At 38.0% G+C, this 18,651-nt stretch overlaps 1 protein-coding gene across 4 annotated transcripts in view; it reads right to left on the reverse strand.

Annotated features, from left to right (window-relative positions):
- Window positions 1–18,651, reverse strand: part of MYO5A (myosin VA) — a 199,932-nt gene that overhangs the window by 91,411 nt on the left and 89,870 nt on the right. For all 4 annotated transcript variants that reach the window (XM_081227966.1, XM_081227965.1, XM_081227964.1 and 1 more), the window contains exons 6-9: window positions 16,066–16,209; window positions 13,696–13,777; window positions 12,945–13,052; window positions 10,459–10,565 (exon numbers count right to left, since the gene is read on the reverse strand). In XM_081227966.1, coding sequence (XP_081084092.1) covers window positions 10,459–10,565; window positions 12,945–13,052; window positions 13,696–13,777; window positions 16,066–16,209 — 441 coding nt within the window. The remainder of the gene's footprint in view (window positions 1–10,458; window positions 10,566–12,944; window positions 13,053–13,695; window positions 13,778–16,065; window positions 16,210–18,651) is intronic.

Consider the following 18,651-nt stretch of genomic DNA (forward strand, 5'->3'; position numbering starts at 1 on the left):
GCCGCAAGTACAGATCCCGCATGCCACAACTAAGACCCGGCACAGCCAAATAAATAAATAAATATATTTTTTAAAAAATCACACAACAAGTTTATGTCAGAATTGCCATTACAACCCAGGTCTCCTGACATCCTCATCCCCTGACCCTTCCCACTGAAGCAGTCCCTTCCTTCTTTCATCTCCCCTCCTCCCAAGTAATCACTTCAGATACAAATCAGCACCATTACCAACAACATGGATCAATCCCTGAAATAAGCAGCTTATTTCATTCATTTATATATATGAATGGTGTGACATCATTTAGAAGTGCATCAGCATTCTCTAAACATTCTATTTGAATGGCGTTACCACATTGTTCTATTAGATCAACGCTGTTAACTGTTTTGTTTAAATTTTCTATAACTAAACTAATTTTTGGACTTCTTTACCTATCAATAATTTAGAGAGGTCAGTAATATCCCACTAGGATAGATTTGTCTTTTTTTTTAACAACTTTATTAGAGTATAATTGCTTTACAATGGTGTGTCAGTTTCTGCTTTATAACAAAGTGAATCAGTTATACATATACATATGTCCCCAAATCTCTTCTCTCTTGCATCTCCCTCCACCCCACCCTCCCTATCCCAACCCTCTAGGTGGTCACAAAGCACCGAGCTGATCTCCCTGTGCTATGCAGGGATGTGGCATATATACACAATGGAATATTAGCCACAAAAAGGAACGAAACTGAGTTATTTGTAGTGAGGTGGATGGACCTAGAGACTGTCATACAGAGTGAAGTAAGTCAGAAAAAGAAAAACAAATAACGTATGCTAACACATATACATGGAATCCAGAAAAAAAAAAAAAAGAAAGAAAATGGTCAGAAGAACCTAAGGGTAAAACGGGAATAAAGATGCAGATCTACTAGAGAGTGGACTTGAGGACATGGGGAGGGGGAAGGGTAAGCTGGGACAAAGTGAGAGAGTGACACGGACACATGGACTCTACCAAACGTAAAATAGATAGGTAGTGGGAAGCAGCAGCATAGCACAGGGAGATCATCTCGGTGCTCTGTGACCACCTAGATGGGTGGGATAGGGAGGGTGGGAGGGAGGGAGATGCAAGAGGGAAGAGATATGGTGACATATGTATATGTATAACTGATTCACTTTGTTATAAAGCAGAAACTGGCACACCATTGTAAAGCAATTATACTCTAATAAAGATGTTAAAAATATATAACAAAAATAATGATAGTGAAGATGATCCAGGACCTCAGAAAAAGAATGGAGGCAAAGATCGAGAAGATGCAAGAAATGTTTAACAAAGACCTAGAAGAATTAAAGAACAAACAGATATGAACAATACAATAACTGAATTGAAAACTACATAGAAGGAATCAATAGCAGAATAACTGAGGCAGAAGAATAGATAAGTGACCTGGAAGACAGAATGGTGGAGTTCACTGTTGCAGAACAGAATCAAGAAAAAAGAATGAAAAGAAATGAAGAGAGCCTAAGAGACCTCTGGGACAACATTAAACGCAACAACATTCGCATTATAGGGGTCCCGAAAGGGGAAGAGAGAGAGAAAGAACCTGAGAAAATATTTGAAGAGATTATAGTTGAAAAATTCCCTAACATGGAAAAGGAAATAGCCCCAAGTCGAGGAAGCACAGAGAGTCCCATACAGGATAAACCCAAGGAGAAACATGCCTAGACACACAGTAATCAAATTGGCAAAAATTAAAGACAAAGAAAAATTACTGAAAGCAGCAAGGGAAAAATCTTTTATAGCTGTTAGCAGTTGCCTTATGTATCGAGGTGCTCCTATGTTGGGTGCATATATATTTATAATTGTTATATCTTCTTCTTGGATTGATCCCTTGATCATTATGTAGTGTCCTTCCTTGTCTCTTGTAACATTTATTTTAAAGTCTGTTTTATCTGATATGAGTATTGCTACTCCAGCTTTCTTTTGATTTCCATTTGCATGGAGTATCTTTTTCCATCCCCTAACTTTCAGTCTGTATGTGTCCCTAGGTCTGAAGTGAGTCTCTTGTAGACAGCATATATATGGGACTTGTTTTTGTATTCATTTAGCGAGCCTCTGTCTTTTGGTTGGAGCATTATTCCATTCACGTTTAAGGTAATTGTCGATATGTATGTTCCTATTACCATTTTCTTAATTGTTTTGGGTTTGTTTTGGTAGGTCCTTTTCTTCTCTTGTGTTTCCCACTTAGAGAAGTTCCTTTAGCATTTGTTGTAGAGCTGGTTTGGTGGTTGCTGAATTCTCTTAGCTTTTGCTTGTCTGTAAAGCTTTTGATTTCTCCATCGAATCTGAATGAGATCCTTGCCGGGTAGAGTCATCTTGGTTTTAGTTTCTTCCCTTTCATCACTTTAGATATGTCATGCCACTCCCTTCTGGCTTGTAGAGTTTCTGCTGAGAAATCAGCTGTTAACCTTATGGGAGTCCCCTTGTATGTTATTTGTCAGGAAATCGACAGTAACAAAATAATACTGGGGGACTTTAACACCTCACTTACACCAATGGACAGATCATGAAAACAGAAAATTAATAAGGAAACAGAAGCTTTAAATGACACAACAGACCAGACAGATTTAATTGATATTTATAGGACATTCCATCCAAAAACAGCAGATTACACTTTCTTCTCAAGTGCGCACAGAATATTCTCCAGGATTGATCACATCTTGGGTCACAAGTCAAGCCTCAGTAAATTTAAGAAAACTGAAATCATATCAAGCATCTTTTCTGACCACAATGCTATGAGATTAGAAATCAATTACAGGGAAAAGAACATCAAAAACACAAACACGTGGAGGCTAAACAATACTTTACTAAATAACCAAGAGATCACTGAAGAAATCAAAGAGGAAATCAAAAAATACCTAGAGACAAATGACAATGAAAACACAACGATCCAAAACCTATGGGATGCAGCAAAAGCAGTTCTAAGAGGGAAGTTTATAGCAATACAATCCTACCTCAAGAAACAACAAATATCTCAAATAAACAATCTAACCTTACACCTAAAGGAACTAGAGAAAGAAGAACAAACAAAACCCAAAGTTAGTAGAAGGAAAGAAATCATAAATATCAGAGCAGAAATAAATGAAATAGAAACAAATAAAACAATAGCAAAGATCAATAAAACTAAAAGCTGGTTCTTTGAGAAGATAAACCAAATTGATAAACCAGTAGCCAGACTCATCAAGAAAAAGAGGGAGAGGACTCAGATCATTAAAATTAGAAATGAAAAAGAAGAAGTTACAACAGACACCACAGAAATACAAAGCATCCTAAGAGACTACTACAAGCAACTCTATGCCAATAAAATGGACAACCTGGAAGAAATGGACAAATTCTGAGAGAGGTATAACCTTCCAAGACTTCACCAGGAAGAAACAGAAAATATGAACAGACCAATCACAAGTAATGAAATTGAAACTGTGATTAAAAATCTTCCAACAAACCAAAGTCCAGGACCAGATGGCTTCACAGGTGCATTCTATCAAACATTTAGAGACGAACTAACACTCATCCTTTTCAAACTCTTCCAAAAAATTGCAGAGGAAGGAACACTCCCAAACTCATTCTGTGAGACCACCATCACCCTGATACCAAAAGCAGACAAAGATACTACAAAAAAAAAAAGGAAATTACAGACCAATATCACTGATGAATATAGATGTAAAAATCCTCAACAAAATAGTAGCAAACAGAATCCAACAAAACATTAAAAGGATCATACAGCATGATCCAGTGGGATTTATCCCAGGGATGCAAGGATTCTTCAATGTACAGAAATCAATCAATGTGATACACCATATTAACAAATTGAAAACTAAAAACCACATGATCATCTCAATAGATGCAGAAAAAGCTTTTGACAAAATTCAACACCCATTTATGATAAAAACTCGCCAGAAAGTAGGCACAGAGGGAACCTACCTCAACATAATAAAGGCCATATACAACAAACCCACAGCAAACATCATTCTCTATGGTGAAAAACTGAAAGCATTTCCTCTCAGATCAGGAACAAGACAAGGATGTCCACTCTCACCACTATTATTCAACATAGTTTTCGAATTCCTAGCCACAGCAATCAGAGAAGAGAAAGAAATAAAAGGCATACAAATTGGAAAAGAAGTAAAACTGTCACTGTTTGCAGATGACATGATACTATATGTAGAGAAAAAGATGCCACCAGAAAACTACTAGAGCTAATCAATGAATTTGGTAAAGTTGCAGGATACCAATTTAATGCACAGAAATCTCTTGCATTCCTATACACTAATGATGAAAAATCTGAAAGAGAAATTAAGGAAACACTCCCATTTGCAACAAAAAGAATAGAATACCTAGGAATAAACCTACCTAGGGAGACAAAAGACCTGTATGCAGAAAATTATACGACACTGATGAAAGAAATTAAAGATGATACCAACAGATGGAGAGATATACCGTGTTCTTGGATTGGAAGAATCAATATTGTGAAAATGACTATACTACCCAAAGTGATCTACAGATTCAGTGCAATCACCATCAAATTACCAATGGCATTTTTTACAGAACTAGAATAAAAAATCTTAAAATTTGTATGGAGACACAAATGACCCCAAATAGCCAAAGCAGTCTTGAGGGAAAAAAACTGAGCTGGAGGAATAAGGCTCCTGCACTTCAGACTATACTACAAAGCTACAGTAATCAAGATAATATGGTACTGGCACAAAAACAGAAATATAGATCAATGGAACACAGCATAGAAAGCCCAGAGATAAACCCACACACCTATGGTCAACTAATCTATGACAAAGAAGGCAAGGATATACAATAGAGAAAAGACAGCCTCTTCAATAAGTGGTGCTGGGAGAACTGGACAGCTACATGTAAAAGAATGAAATTAGAACGCTCCCTATCCCCATACACAAAAATAAACTCAAAATGGATTAGAGACCTAAATGTAAGACCAGACACTATAAACTCTTAGAGGAAAACACAGGAAGAACACTCTTTGACATAAATCACAGCAACATCTTTTTTGGTCCACCTCCTAGAGTAATGGAAATAAAAACAAAAATAAACAAATGGGACCTAATGAAACTTCAAAGTTTTTGCACAGCAAAGGAAACTACAAACAAGACCAAAAGACAACCCTCAGAATGGAAGAAAATATTTGCAAACGAATCAACAGAGAAAGGATTAATCTCCAAAATATATAAAAAGCTCATGCAGCTCAATATTAAAAAAGTAAACAACCCAATACAAAAGTGGGCAGAAGACCTAAAAAGACATTTCTCCAAAGAAGACAAACAGATGGCCAAGAAGCACATGAAAAGCTGCTCAACATCACTAATTATTAGAGAAATGCAAATCAAATCTACAATGAGGTATCACCTCACACCAGTTAGAATGGGCATCATCAGAAAATCTAGGGCTTCCCTGGTGGCGCAGTGGTTGAGAATCTGCCTGCTAATGCAGGGGACACGGGTTCGAGCCCTGGTCTGGGAAGATCCCACATGCCACGGAGCAACTAGGCCCGTGAGCCACAACTACTGAGCCTGCGCGTCTGGAGCCTGTGCTCCTCAACAAGAGAGGCCGCAACAGTGAGAGGCCCACGCACCGCGATGAAGAGTGGCCCCCGCTTGCCACAACTAGAGAAAGCCCTCGCACAGAAACGAAGACCCAACACAGCCAAAAATAAATAAATAAATAAATTTATTAAAAAAAAAAAACCAAAAGAAAATCTACAAACAACAAATGCTGGAGAGGGTTTTGTACTGTTGTACTGTTGGTGGGAATGTAAATTGATACAGGTACAATGGAGAACAGTACGGAGGTTCCTTACAAAACTAAAAATAGAATTACCATATGACCCAGCAATCCCACTACTGGGCATACACCCAGAGAAAACCATAATTCAAAAAGACACATGTACCCCAATGTTCATTGCAGCACTATTTATAATAGCCAGGACGTGGAAGCAACCTAAATGCCCATCAACAGATGAATGGATAAAGAAGATGTGGTACATATATACAATGGAATATTACTCAGCCATAAAAAAGAATGAAATTGGGTCATTTGTAGAGATGTAGATGGATCTAGAGACTGTCATACAGAGTGAAGTAAGTCAGAAAGAGAAAAACAAATATCATATATTAATGCATATATGTGGAACCTAGAAAAATGATACAGATGAACCAGTTTGCAAGGCAGAAATTGAGACACAGATGCAGAGAACAAATGTATGGACACCAAGGGGGCACAGTGGCGGGGTGTGTGTGTGTGTGTGTGATGAATTGGGAGATTGGGATTGACATGTATACACTGATATGTATAAAATGGATGACTAATAAGAACCTGCTGTACAAAAATATAAATAAAATTAAAAAAAAAACACATAGTGACTCTATCTCCAGTATTGCTTTTGGCCTCAAAGTCTGTTTTGTCCAGTATCAATACAGATCTGCCAGTTTTTTTCTAGCTATTATGGTGTGTGTTTTCTAAACCTTTTACTTTTGAACTATCTGTACCTTTATGTTTTAGGAATGCATCTTTCAAAAGTACATACCTGAATTCTAAAACCAGTCTGACAATCCATATTAGCTGAAACATTGGTTCATCTGTAATTATTTCTACCTTCTTTTGTGCCTTTACTTGTCCCACCTTTTCTAAAATTTTCTCTACCTCTCTTGCTATGTTTGGATTATTTTTTTCAGTTAATTTTTCTCTCTACTAGTTTGAAAGGTTTACCTTCTGTTTCTATTTTTATGATGGAAGCATTAAGTTACATTAGTTAACTTAGTGTAATTAACTAACACGAACTCCAAACACTCCATCCCAATCTATAAGCTTTGTTATCCAGGACTTTAGTTCCATCTTTTTGCGGGGAAGGAGGGGCTGGTGATTCACTTTATTTTTTTTAAACTTTTTATTTTGAACTAATTTCAGACTAACAGAAAAGTTGCAAGAAGAGTACTAAGAATTCCCTTCACCCAGATTCCCTAAATAGTAATATTTTACCGAGTTTGCTTGCATCATTCTCTTTCTTTCTCACTCTTTCACGTACATATACATACATGTTATTTTTTCAGAACCTTTTGAGAGCATGTTACAAACATGATGCCCTTTTGGTTCTAAATATTTCACTGTTCATTTCCTAAAATCCAAAGACATTATCTTATATAACTATAGTATAGTGAGTAAAATCAGGAAATTAGCAATGATACAACCCTATTACCTAGCCGGCAGATCTAATTCAAATTTTGCTGATTGACCTAATAATGTCCTCTGAGGGCAGGCTGGGGGGGGGGCGGGGCGGGGCACATTTCTATGGTCCAGGATCCAATCTAGGTTTATACATTGAATTTAGTCATCTTGTTTCATTAATCACCTTTAATTTGAATAGCTCTTCACTCTATTTTTTGTCTTTTGAGAACTTGACATTTTAGAAGAATAGTATGTCTCTCAGTTTGGGTCTATATGATGTTGCCTCAGATTCGGGCCATGCCTTTTTGGCAGGAATGCTAGAGAAGTGATGTGGCACCTTCCTCAGGGTGCTACATCAGAGCTCATGTGATGCTGACTGGTTGCTTGGTTAAGGGAGTATCTGCCAGGTTTCTCCACTACCTTTCCCTCTGTAATGAATAAGTATTTTGTGGCCCAATACACTAGTCATTATTATTATTCTTTTAATTAATCAAATTTTATCTACACTTGCCCATACTTTACTAGTTTATTTTTTTTAATATTTATTTATTTATTTATTTATTTATGGCTGCGTTGGGTCTTCGCTGCTACGTGTGGGCCCTCTCCAGTTGTGGCGAGCTGAGGCCACTCCCTGCCATGGTGCGTGGGCCTGTCATTGTGGTGGCCTCTCCCATTGCAGAGCATGGGCTCTAGGTGCATGGGCTTCAGTAGTTGTGGTTCATGGGCCTAGCTGCTCCACGGCATGTGGGATCTTCCCGGACCAGGGCTCAAACCTGTGTCCCCTGCATTGGCAGGCGGATTCCCAACCACTGCGCCACCAGGGAAGCCCTTTACTAGTTTATTGATTCACCAATTCTTCTGGAATTTTAGATCTTGTATCTGGGATCCCTTTCCTTCTGCCTAAACTATGTCTTTTAATATTTCCTTTAGTGAGGGCCTACTGGTGACAAATTCTCACAAGTTTCTATTTGTCTGAAAACACCTCTGTTATTTTCCTCATTGTAGAAAGATATCTTTACTGGACATACAGTTCTAAGTTAGTAGTTATTTACTCTAGAACACTGATGATAGTCCCCTGTTTTCTGGCTCCTATTACTGCAGTTGGGAAGTGAACTATCAGTTTAATTGCTACTTCAAGAGTAGTATGTCTTATTTCTCTCCTGTTTTAAGATTTTTCTCTTCACCTGTGGTAGCATTACGGTGTGCCTAGGTGTGGATTTCTTTTTATTTATCCTAACTGGGATTTTTTTGCCTTTCCAAATCTGTGGTGTAGTGTCATTTTCACAAGTTCTGAAATTTGTTAGTAATTACCTCTTCAAACATTATGTCTGGCTCATTCTCTTCTTTCTCTCCCTTAGGAATTCTCATTATATTAAAATTAGATTTTATTACTCCATCCTTCGTCTCTTTTAACTATTGTTAAGGGCTCCAGCTTGGGGCCCATCTTGCATTTTGGACCATTTCTTCACTTCTGTCTTCCAGCTCATCACTTCCCTACTCAGTTGTGTCAAATATGCTGTTAATTTCTTTCAGCATTATTAGTAGGTTTGACTCTGCTCTCTGTTGCTTCACCTAGCTCTATTTTGTTTTATCATGGGATTTGAGATTTTTGACTGTGAGCCAATATTTCTTGTAACTTTTCTTCTGGGACTCTGTTGAGTCCTGGATTGAAGGTGGATTTGCATTTGCTTCTGTCAGGCATCCAGGGAACTACGAATCCAGGACCAATTTAAACTAAGTTTTGTGTATGTAGCTTTTGAGGACCATCCAGGAACTATGAAATCAGACTGGGAAGTATGTGTGAGGGTCAGTTTATTGTTATAAATTTTTAGGGAACTATGTTTTCCCCCTCCACTTAGCTTTGAGACTTGCTTTTTCTTTGTACTCTTGGAGAGTGTGGTGAGCAAGTTCCTCATTTAGGGTCTCAGCTTTAGCCAGAAGTTTTCCTTCCTGTTCCCCTGTTTATATGAGTCCTAGGCTTTGTTTTTTTGTCTTCTGCACCCCATTTGGCTATGAAAACCGAAGCTCAACATCACTGGGTTCAGCAAACGCCCTCCACGTGAGTCTTAGCTTCAGAGTTCTGCTTCATTCTCTGAGTTCCTGTTTTCACTCAGTTTATGGCCTCTGAGAAGTTCTTATGTATTTATTAAAAATATTTTAAAATATAATTTATCCAGCATGAAGCTCAATCAGAGCAACCAGTCCAAAACTGCTAGAAAAGAAAGTCTCTTTCATTTTACAGATGAGCAAACTGAGGTTCAGAAAAGCTAAGCAACTCACCCCAAAACACAGAGAGTAAATAGTAAAGTTAGGATTGAACCCAGGCAGAGACACTGAAACATGTATTTCAAAACTAAAGTCTAATTTACCCAAATTTAAGTCACATGAATTAATCTACATGTAGATTTGCAAATATCAACTTGGGTGTCGGAAGAGTGAAACATAAATCTCAAAATTGTTTCCTATTATACTCCTTGAGGAAGCAGGATGGAAAAAGAATTATATTAAAACTGCCTCCATTTTAATAAAGTTAAAAATACCTAATAAATATACACTGCATATGTACATGTGTGCAAGTGTGAGTGTGTGTATGTGTGTGATCTTTGATGGTGGTGATCAGAAAATACTGCAAATCACAAATGCCCAGTGAGAACAATCTGAGACTGTCAGGTTTTGTTACAGTTTAAACAAATGAACTGAATTTTAATTCTCAGTGTGTAGTTATCACTACGTGTGGAAGAATATGTAAATCATAGTGAAGACGCCCTATCTCCCCAGCCATCTAACTCTTCTTCTCAGGAGTAACCACTTTTAACAGTTTCTTCAGTAACTTTTAAACCATATTACATTTCCACAGCTGAGGAGACAAATGAACTTACCAATTCTGCTATGTGAGCCATGGGCCAAATGAGCCCTTCTCTCTAGTCTCACCAGTCCAACTTTTACATCTAATATTTCCCACTGCTGTTTATACGGCTCAGACATATATCCAAGTTCTCTCCTCCCCTCCCTCTGCCCCCCCCACCCCAATCACTGTGCACCAGGGATCTGAATCCACATTTCTTTGTTTATAATTCAAGATTCTATTCTACATAGTGTATCTGTCTAATAATTACCTCTCTGATAGTTACTAATGTTAGTTAATAGAGAGACTTCAAACACCTTGTTTCCATAAAGAGTCAACAAAACTAAAATATAAATCAACTGTCATCACATGAAGCTTGCTCTGAACTTACAGGGATTGTGCAGCTGTCTGAATCTCGAGACGTAAATCCAACATTGCCTAAGTGAAGGATGCCAGCAAGTATTCGGAAAATTCCCATCTGATAAGATTCACTAATTCCTGAAACAGCAGAGTAAATGAACAAGTGATCAATTTCAGAACAGGAACTAAACAATTATAGCAGACAATTTTAAGCCCATCTTTAACTCTTGAATAATGCCAGATGTTGTAGACATTATAATGTGTCATAGCTAACAACACTTTCATCTTTGTTGACATTAACACATAATGCGCTTTAGCATTATGGTTGAGAGCACGGGCTGTGGAATGAGACAGACCTCAGCTTGAGGCCTGGCTCTGCTCCTGACCTGCCATCTCACGTTGGCAGGTAACTTCACCCTTCTATCCTTCTGTTTTCTCATTTGAGATACAGGGACAATAGGGACTATCTCAAAGGGAGTTTGTAAACCTTAAATAAGAAAATGCACATAGTAAACTTAACACACTATGTGGCACATGGTAGGTGCTAAACAAACTATCACCATCGTTGTCACACACTGAATTTAAGTATCTCATTAACAATATTACCTTTTCTATTTATCTCTACTCCAAATGCAAGTTGTAGCCCAATAAGGCTGTTTTAAGTCAGATTATTTAATTACTTCTTCTAACTACAGACCAACTATAAGTCAAAGAGACCCCAAGATTAGAAGTGCTCAGGCTGGTGTTGCACCCCAGCCTGATGAGCAAGTATCTAAACGCAGCATTAGAGCAGGACCTGAAGGATCAGTCAGGATGAGAAAGCCGGACAACCCTTGGTATTTTACCAGCTCGGGCTTCATTTTTCAATAAGGTAAGATTTTTCCAGAATATTACATATAAATTATATTCCAGTAAAAATAGTAAAATGATTTCCAAATATGTAACTATATACAGAGTAATTGACAGTTCATCTTACAAGGAATGTTTCTGCCATCTCCTGCATCATGGCTTTTTCAAATTTGCAATTTTCTATTTACGAACAGAATTAGCCCCGGAAGAAAAGCAGTGTTTCTCGAACTATAATATGCATATGAATCACCAATGGATCTGGTTAAAATGCAGATTCTGGTTTAGTAGGTCTGAGATGGGGTCTGAGATTCTAAATTTTTGCAAGCTCCATAGTGGTCCTGGACCATACTTTGATTAGCAATGCTTTTAAATTAAATTAACTCACCTCAGGTTACTCCTCAAAGTACCAATATATGACTTTAGAATTATTCATATTCTGAAGCTTTTAAATAAATAATTCAACACTAAAAGTTATATAACTACATTTCTAAAGGTCAATTTATTTATATGTAGATCCAATTTTTTTTAAATCCAGAAACAAGACAGTGACATGAGCTATTTCAGAAACAGAATAAACTACATGTAATACAGTGTTTTGTCACCAAGCCAGCTCAACCACATTTCCAGGCCACAAAAGACACCCAAAACGAAAAAACAAACACAAAAAAAATCCTATAAAACATGAGTTTTTGTTTAGAAACCCATTTCATTTGGCTCTAGCTTTCAGATTTTGTAAAAATTTAAGTAAACAGTCCCACATCCCCTGATGCCCTCAATGTATTTTTTTTTAATAAACTTATTTATTTTACTTTTGGCTGCGTTGGGTCTTTGTTGCTGCGGATGGGCTTTCTCTAGTTGTGGCGAGCGGGGGCTACTCTTCGTTGCGGTGTGCGGGCTTCTCATTGTGGTGGCTTCTCTTGTTGCGGAGCACGGGCTCTAGGCATGTGGGCTTCAGTAGTTGCAGCACGCGGGCTCAGTAGTTGTGGCACACAGGCTTAGTTGTTCCGCGGCATGTAGGATCTTCCCAGCCCAGGGCTTGAACCTGTGTCCCCAGCATTGGCAGGCGGATTCTTAACCACTGAGCCACCAGGGAAGCCCCTGAATGTATGTTTTAAATAGCTTTACTGAGGAATAATTTGCATACCATAAAATTTATCCATTTTAAATATGCAATTCAATGGTTTTTAGTAAATTTACAGAGTTGTGCAACCATCACCATAACCTAATTTCAGTACAGTCCCTATCACCTCCAAGAGAAACACTGTACTCATTTGCTGTCCAACTGTGTTTTATAAAGAATCTAAAAATAAATTAAAAACAAAACACCAAAAATGAATGTTAAATCTCTCAACAATTCTCACCACTTAATATGAAGCTAAGCCAATATTCCAATCAAAGGTTGCTTGAGTCAAAAAGCTATTGCTGGGCTTCCCTGGTGGCGCAGTGGTTGAGAGTCCGCCTGCCGATGCAGGGGACACGGGTTTGTGTCCCGGTCTGGGGAGATCCTACATGCCGCGGAGCGGCAGGGCCCGTGAGCCATGGCCGCTGAGCCTGCGCGTCCGGAGCCTGTGCTCCGCAATGGGAGAGGCCACAATAGTGAGAGGCCCGTGTACCGCAAAAAAAAAAAAAAGCTATTGCTTCTAAAAATTCAAGAATAAGATTACATACCTAGCAAAGTGCAGGCCTGCCTGGTTTGTACCATCTCCTTGGCATCATCTACTCCTTCAATCACAGGACTGCCACCTTGCTTCGTGTAATGAAAGTTATTTGCGTCTCCTGCAATTAAGGAAAAGTTTTTTAAAGATTTGCAGTCTATGAAAAGGCCTTGACTTCTACCCTTATGTCCACTCTGAATTAGAGGCAGTGACAGCACAATAAAGTGTATAGAGTCTGAAATTTGACTTCCTGTGTTTTTAGTTATATTTTAATACAAGACTCAAAATTAAATAATGGAGTGAAATGTTTGTAGAATTTGTGAAATGAATAGTTCTTTCCTAAAGGTTTTATTCCAATCTACAGGCCAGGATAATTTCTTCAAACACTTTACTCCCTTCTTCATAGAGTTCCACTTATGGAACCTCATAGATTTCCACCACGTAAACTCCTTAACATTTTTTTTCCTTTTAATCAAGGCAAATTTCAAACATATACAAAAGTACAGAAACTAGTATAATGAGCCCTTGTGTACTCGTCACTCATCTTAAACAAGTATCAACTCAAGGCCAATCTTGTTCCCTTTATACAGCCACTCACCACTTCCTCGTCCCATGAGTTATCTTGAAGCCAACTGTAGGCCTCTTATCATTTCATCCATAAATATTTCAGTATGAGATAATCTCCTTTTTAAGAAGTAAATTTGTGAACTCAGAAATTAACATAAGACAATACCAGCACAATAAATCTAGTGCTATATTCATACCTAATCGCAGCATTTTAAATTCAGGTAACTTTGCTGAGGCACAAAGCTGATAGAAGATATGATAGTTTCTCTCCTCTTCTGCCTTTGAAAAAAGAAGACTTTTCAATTACAGCATTTTAATCTAAAACCCAGAAAATTCAATCATAAAAATAAAAATTTAATTAACTCATTTGATGAAATAAACTGTTCTCTCCCAAATTTCCTAATACATATCTATGATTATTAAACCTTGTGATTTATTAGCTATGTGCATCTGTGTGAGTGTGTATCTGTTGGTCACATTCAAAATAATATACCTGATAGTAATGCTTTTTGAACTAGTGAACAGCTTGCTATATGGCACTGTCATAAGAGATCAGTGCCTCTGAGGGAAGCTAAAACCTTTTTATTTTTTTCCCTGCAACACTCAATATTTTCTCACAGTATTTTTTTAGATTCATGGTCTTCTTAAGACTTTTGACTAGAAAAAAAAAATCCCATTTTTGCCATATCGACTGTAGCTGTTTGTAAGAAATCCACAAATGCACTACATCATCCTTATCATTTTAGTTTATATATTTAAAAATCAATAAAAATTTTTTTAAATAGAAAATAAATCATGTACAATTCTAAGATCATTTCTTACTATTTTCTGACAGTCTTTTTCCACATATATACTTTAAAAATACAGTTGTAATCATATTGTTTATACAATATTATTATACTCTATTGTCATATCCTTGAATTCTGCAGTGTATTCAGTTAACTGAAGAATAGAGCAAGTAAGGCCAAGGTCAGGTTTGATGCCCAACAGGGGCTGGTGTCTGGTAAAGAAAACTTAGTTTTCTGTGTTTAGTGCACAGAATACACTAAACAAATTAACAACGTACCAATGACCACAAGCATGAATAGGCAAGAGGTCAGGTGTTTCAGTTCACAGACAACTAGAAAAGCAGGGGGATCTGCAGAAATGCTTTGGTCATCTTTGTACATGAAGGACAATATCAAGTATGCTCTTTCTGACTATTTGACTCACTTTGATATAACCAAACATCCACAATATTATATAGCCCTGTGGGTTGGGGAACAGCTAGAATTACTTCAATGTTTCTAGACAAGACAATAAGGATTAGGCCTTAACATTTTGTCTTAAGCACTACTAGCCTCTGGTCACCATACCCATTTTCCCTTTAATCGTCTACCTATCAATCAAATCTGTACTATTTAGGCTCAACCTTCTCTTAGATCTATATATATTTCCCCCATTGTTTCCTCTGGCTACTAAACATTTTTTTTTGGACCTATTCAAGTATACATGTGTGCGCAATAACACTGCTCTGCATGTATCTAGATATTAGAACAATGGAGGAGGGTGACTACTCCTTCACTATACAAATCAGGTATTACGTTTAGGTAGCCACAAATCAGGCACACCCCCAAAGTCAAAGCCAGGATAGCTCTAGGCTGCCCAAACTCATGACTCTCAGTATGTCCCAGACAGTTTCAAAGCCTTAAGACACTTGTGCAATGGAAATTGTAGACTCTGCTACATGGCGGTGCCAGGGCTATCTGAACCTCAATATGGCGAGCGTCTAGTTAAGGGACTACAGGAACCCCATCTCAGCATGTAGTGGGTCACCGGGAGTCCTATATGGGGAGTTTTCCAATGATAAGTCCACATTCCCTGAGTATACCTATAAACATGTGAATGCACACCTGCTGGTGCTGTAATGTGTAGTACTTCCCATTTACAAATAAAAAAGGAGTAAGTTCCCTGGTGAGGATTCTGGGCTTTCACTGCCATGGCCTGGGTTTAGTCCTCATTGGGGAACTGAGATCCCTGCCCCCCGAAAAGGAGTAAGAGCATATGTGCAAATGCAAGTCTGGCACTGATCCATACACTTGAGTGTGTTCTTTGACAGTAGTTCACAACTGAGTTGTGAAGATCTTTTAACCCTCATTATTCTGTCTAAACAGTATCACATTCTGAGAGAAGGAAGGAAGAAGGACAAGGATAATTTTTTTTTCGTGAACTGAGTTCAAACTGTAACTCATTGAAGCACAGACCAATATCTTCCCTATCAACTGGGAAATGTGACAGACAAGACTAAACTAATAGTGCCTCTTCTTAACTAAGCTTTTCCTACAAGCATTTGGAGGAAACAGTCAAAACCATTAAACCTAAATCACTGCCCAGTCCCAAAGACTATTAGTCTAAGGGGTATCCTCTGATAGGCACTGTTTTACATGTTTCAGTCCAAGTGTGGTTTGTAGTAATATTGTAGTAATATTGTCATAACATGCTCAAGAACATCTGGGAATAAAATGCACACCAACAAACATGAGCTCTGGAATTATATGGCAATCTATATGTATACCTGCCCGGCTTACCTGGAACACCACTCTGGATTTCTCTAAAAGGTAAGTTCTCATATTGGCACCAATGATTCGATATCTCTTATCAAAACCAATCTCAATGTACTTCCCAAAACGGCTGCTATTATCATTCCTGGTTGTCTTAGCATTTCCGATTGACTAAGAAACAAAGGGAAAACAATAAGGTTTTAGAAGTGCAGTTCATGCCCTGACATTTACAGATTTGTTCAGGGAGAGAAAGAACACAACCCTTTAAAATTGATTCTTTTAAAAACAGAACCAGTTTTGCCCCTGCAGGCACAACTGTATGCTTTGCTCACTGCACAACCACACAGGTATACTCTAATAGTCCGTATCGGCCTTGTTATTCTCGCACAAATTATTTTCAGAAACAGCAGACTCGAGCCCAGTGCCTGGGAGGTCTTCATCCACCATTTGTGGTATGGAACATACTCATTCATGTCAACAAAGGAAAAGAACGGATGGGACCAGGGGCTGCCTAGGCACATGCCCTCTTAGTTAAATAACAGGGTTTGGTTTCTTGAAAAACTTTGTCTGTTTTATGTAAATAAGCTGGTTAAGACAAATTAATATTTTCCTGGAAATATTGCTTTGGTGTTCAGGGTCTCTTTAGCCAGTAGGCCCAGCTGGAGTGCTTATTAGTGGAGTGTTAGTAATTACCCACTTAATTCAAAGCCATTTTCAGAAACCAGAGACAGTAAAATTTGGCTTTGGATTTTGATAATTGTATCTAACTTGCAAGACATCTGCTAAAGAATGCAGAGAATGTAACTTTCTGCTAAATTTTTCATATAATCTTAAAAATTTAAATTGCATATGCACTGCTTTCTGATTTAGGTAACATGCATCTATACATTTTTCTTTCAAAGCAAAGCAAAAAACATGCTGTAGTTAGAAAAGCAAGTGTTAACATACTGCATAAATTAAATGCTTAATAAGATAATTTCATACAATTAATATCTTTCACTGTGCAAAGCCTGTGACTATTAGGATTAGTATATTGAAACCACAGCAGAGAGAAAGATATGAAAATGCTCTGGAGCATTAAGAAAGCAATACAAAAAAAAAAAAGCAATACAAACACAAGTGATGAAAACAGTAGTAACATAGCCATAAAAGTCAACACATTAGATTCTCTGATCAATCAAAGAAAACGTATTTTCACTCTCTGAAATATAAGGCATGTATTACCCTATTCTGTTTTGGCAATGAGAACACTGCTAACTTTCAGATTAACATTATAGACTGAAAGAATAGTTGGAAGCTATCTTCCCAGCAAAACTTGATATTACAAAAAGCACAACAAAAAGTCTCCATATATTCCCATTATTTTTATTTTGTTTAGAAAACAAATGTGAAATTTTCTTTCAGCGCAACATATTCTGTCAAAGAGCAGATGGAGGATTACATGTAGTAGCAGTGGCAGCAGCAGTAATAATTACTGAGTGTTTACCAGGCACCGTCCTAAGCACTTTCCCCCAGCAACTAAGGAAGTTAGGGGAGGGTGGTCCACAGCTTCTCCTTTCTCCCAGACTCTTATCCCAACCTCCATATGTCATCCCCCCGCCCCAATCTACTTACAGTGGGGATCAGAGTGGCCAACTTGCCAAGATAATACTACACTCTGTGAGAAGAAGTGAGCAGGCCAGAGTTGAAACAGACCCTTTTGTCTTTGAGTACAAGGTATATAAACATATAGCAAAGAATGGTAGAAGGAGTAGATGAAATAGAAGTCTGAAGATCTGGGTATCACACCAGGGCCTACCACTAACTTGCCATCATTTAATCCTCTGAGGAGCATTAGTGTCCCCAGGTGTAAACTGACTGGAATAGATGAGCTCTAGGGTCCCTTTCAAAAATAAAACTCTATGATTCTAAGCCTTTAACCCAATATGGAAAGAAGGTTCTGTATATAAATGATGTTTATTCATTTATTTTGTTCATTTCCCCTAATTGCTCCCTCTGCCTTATAAGTACTATATTTATAACAGCCTCCCTAATGCTATTTTCATTTAAATCAGCAAGAAATTGTTAAAGGAAAGAAGTTTTGTGGTTTTGATTTTACTACTGATTTCAGAGAAATGTTGAGTGAATTATTCTCTTTACTAAATGGAGATGAAAATCTTCAACTACAGTTATTGAAGAGGAAATAGAGCTATTAAGACCCAGTGTGGGGCCTTCCCTGGTGGTGAAGAGGTTAAGAATCCGCCTGCCAATGCAGGGGACATGGGTTTGATCCCTGGTCCGGGAAGATCCCACATGCCACGGAGCAACTAAGCCCTTGCACCACAACTACAGAGCCCGTGAGCCACAACTACTGAGCCCACGAGCCATAACTACTGAAGCCCGTGAGCCTAGAGCCCGTGCTCTGCAACAAGAGAAGCCAACGCAATGAGAAGCCTGTGCACCGCAACGAAGAGTAGCCCCCGCTCACCGCAACTAGAGAAAGCCCGCACACAGCAACAAAGACCCAACGCAGCCAAAAATAAATAAATTAATTAAAATTAAAAAAAAAAAGACCCAGTGTGCCCCCAACATCTTCCCTGTCCCCATCTTAGGATGAAAATTTCTAGGAAAAAG

Source organism: Mesoplodon bidens (genome assembly GCF_964165515.1).
Source record: "Mesoplodon bidens genome assembly, chromosome: 3".
Classification (NCBI taxonomy): domain Eukaryota; kingdom Metazoa; phylum Chordata; class Mammalia; order Artiodactyla; family Ziphiidae; genus Mesoplodon; species Mesoplodon bidens.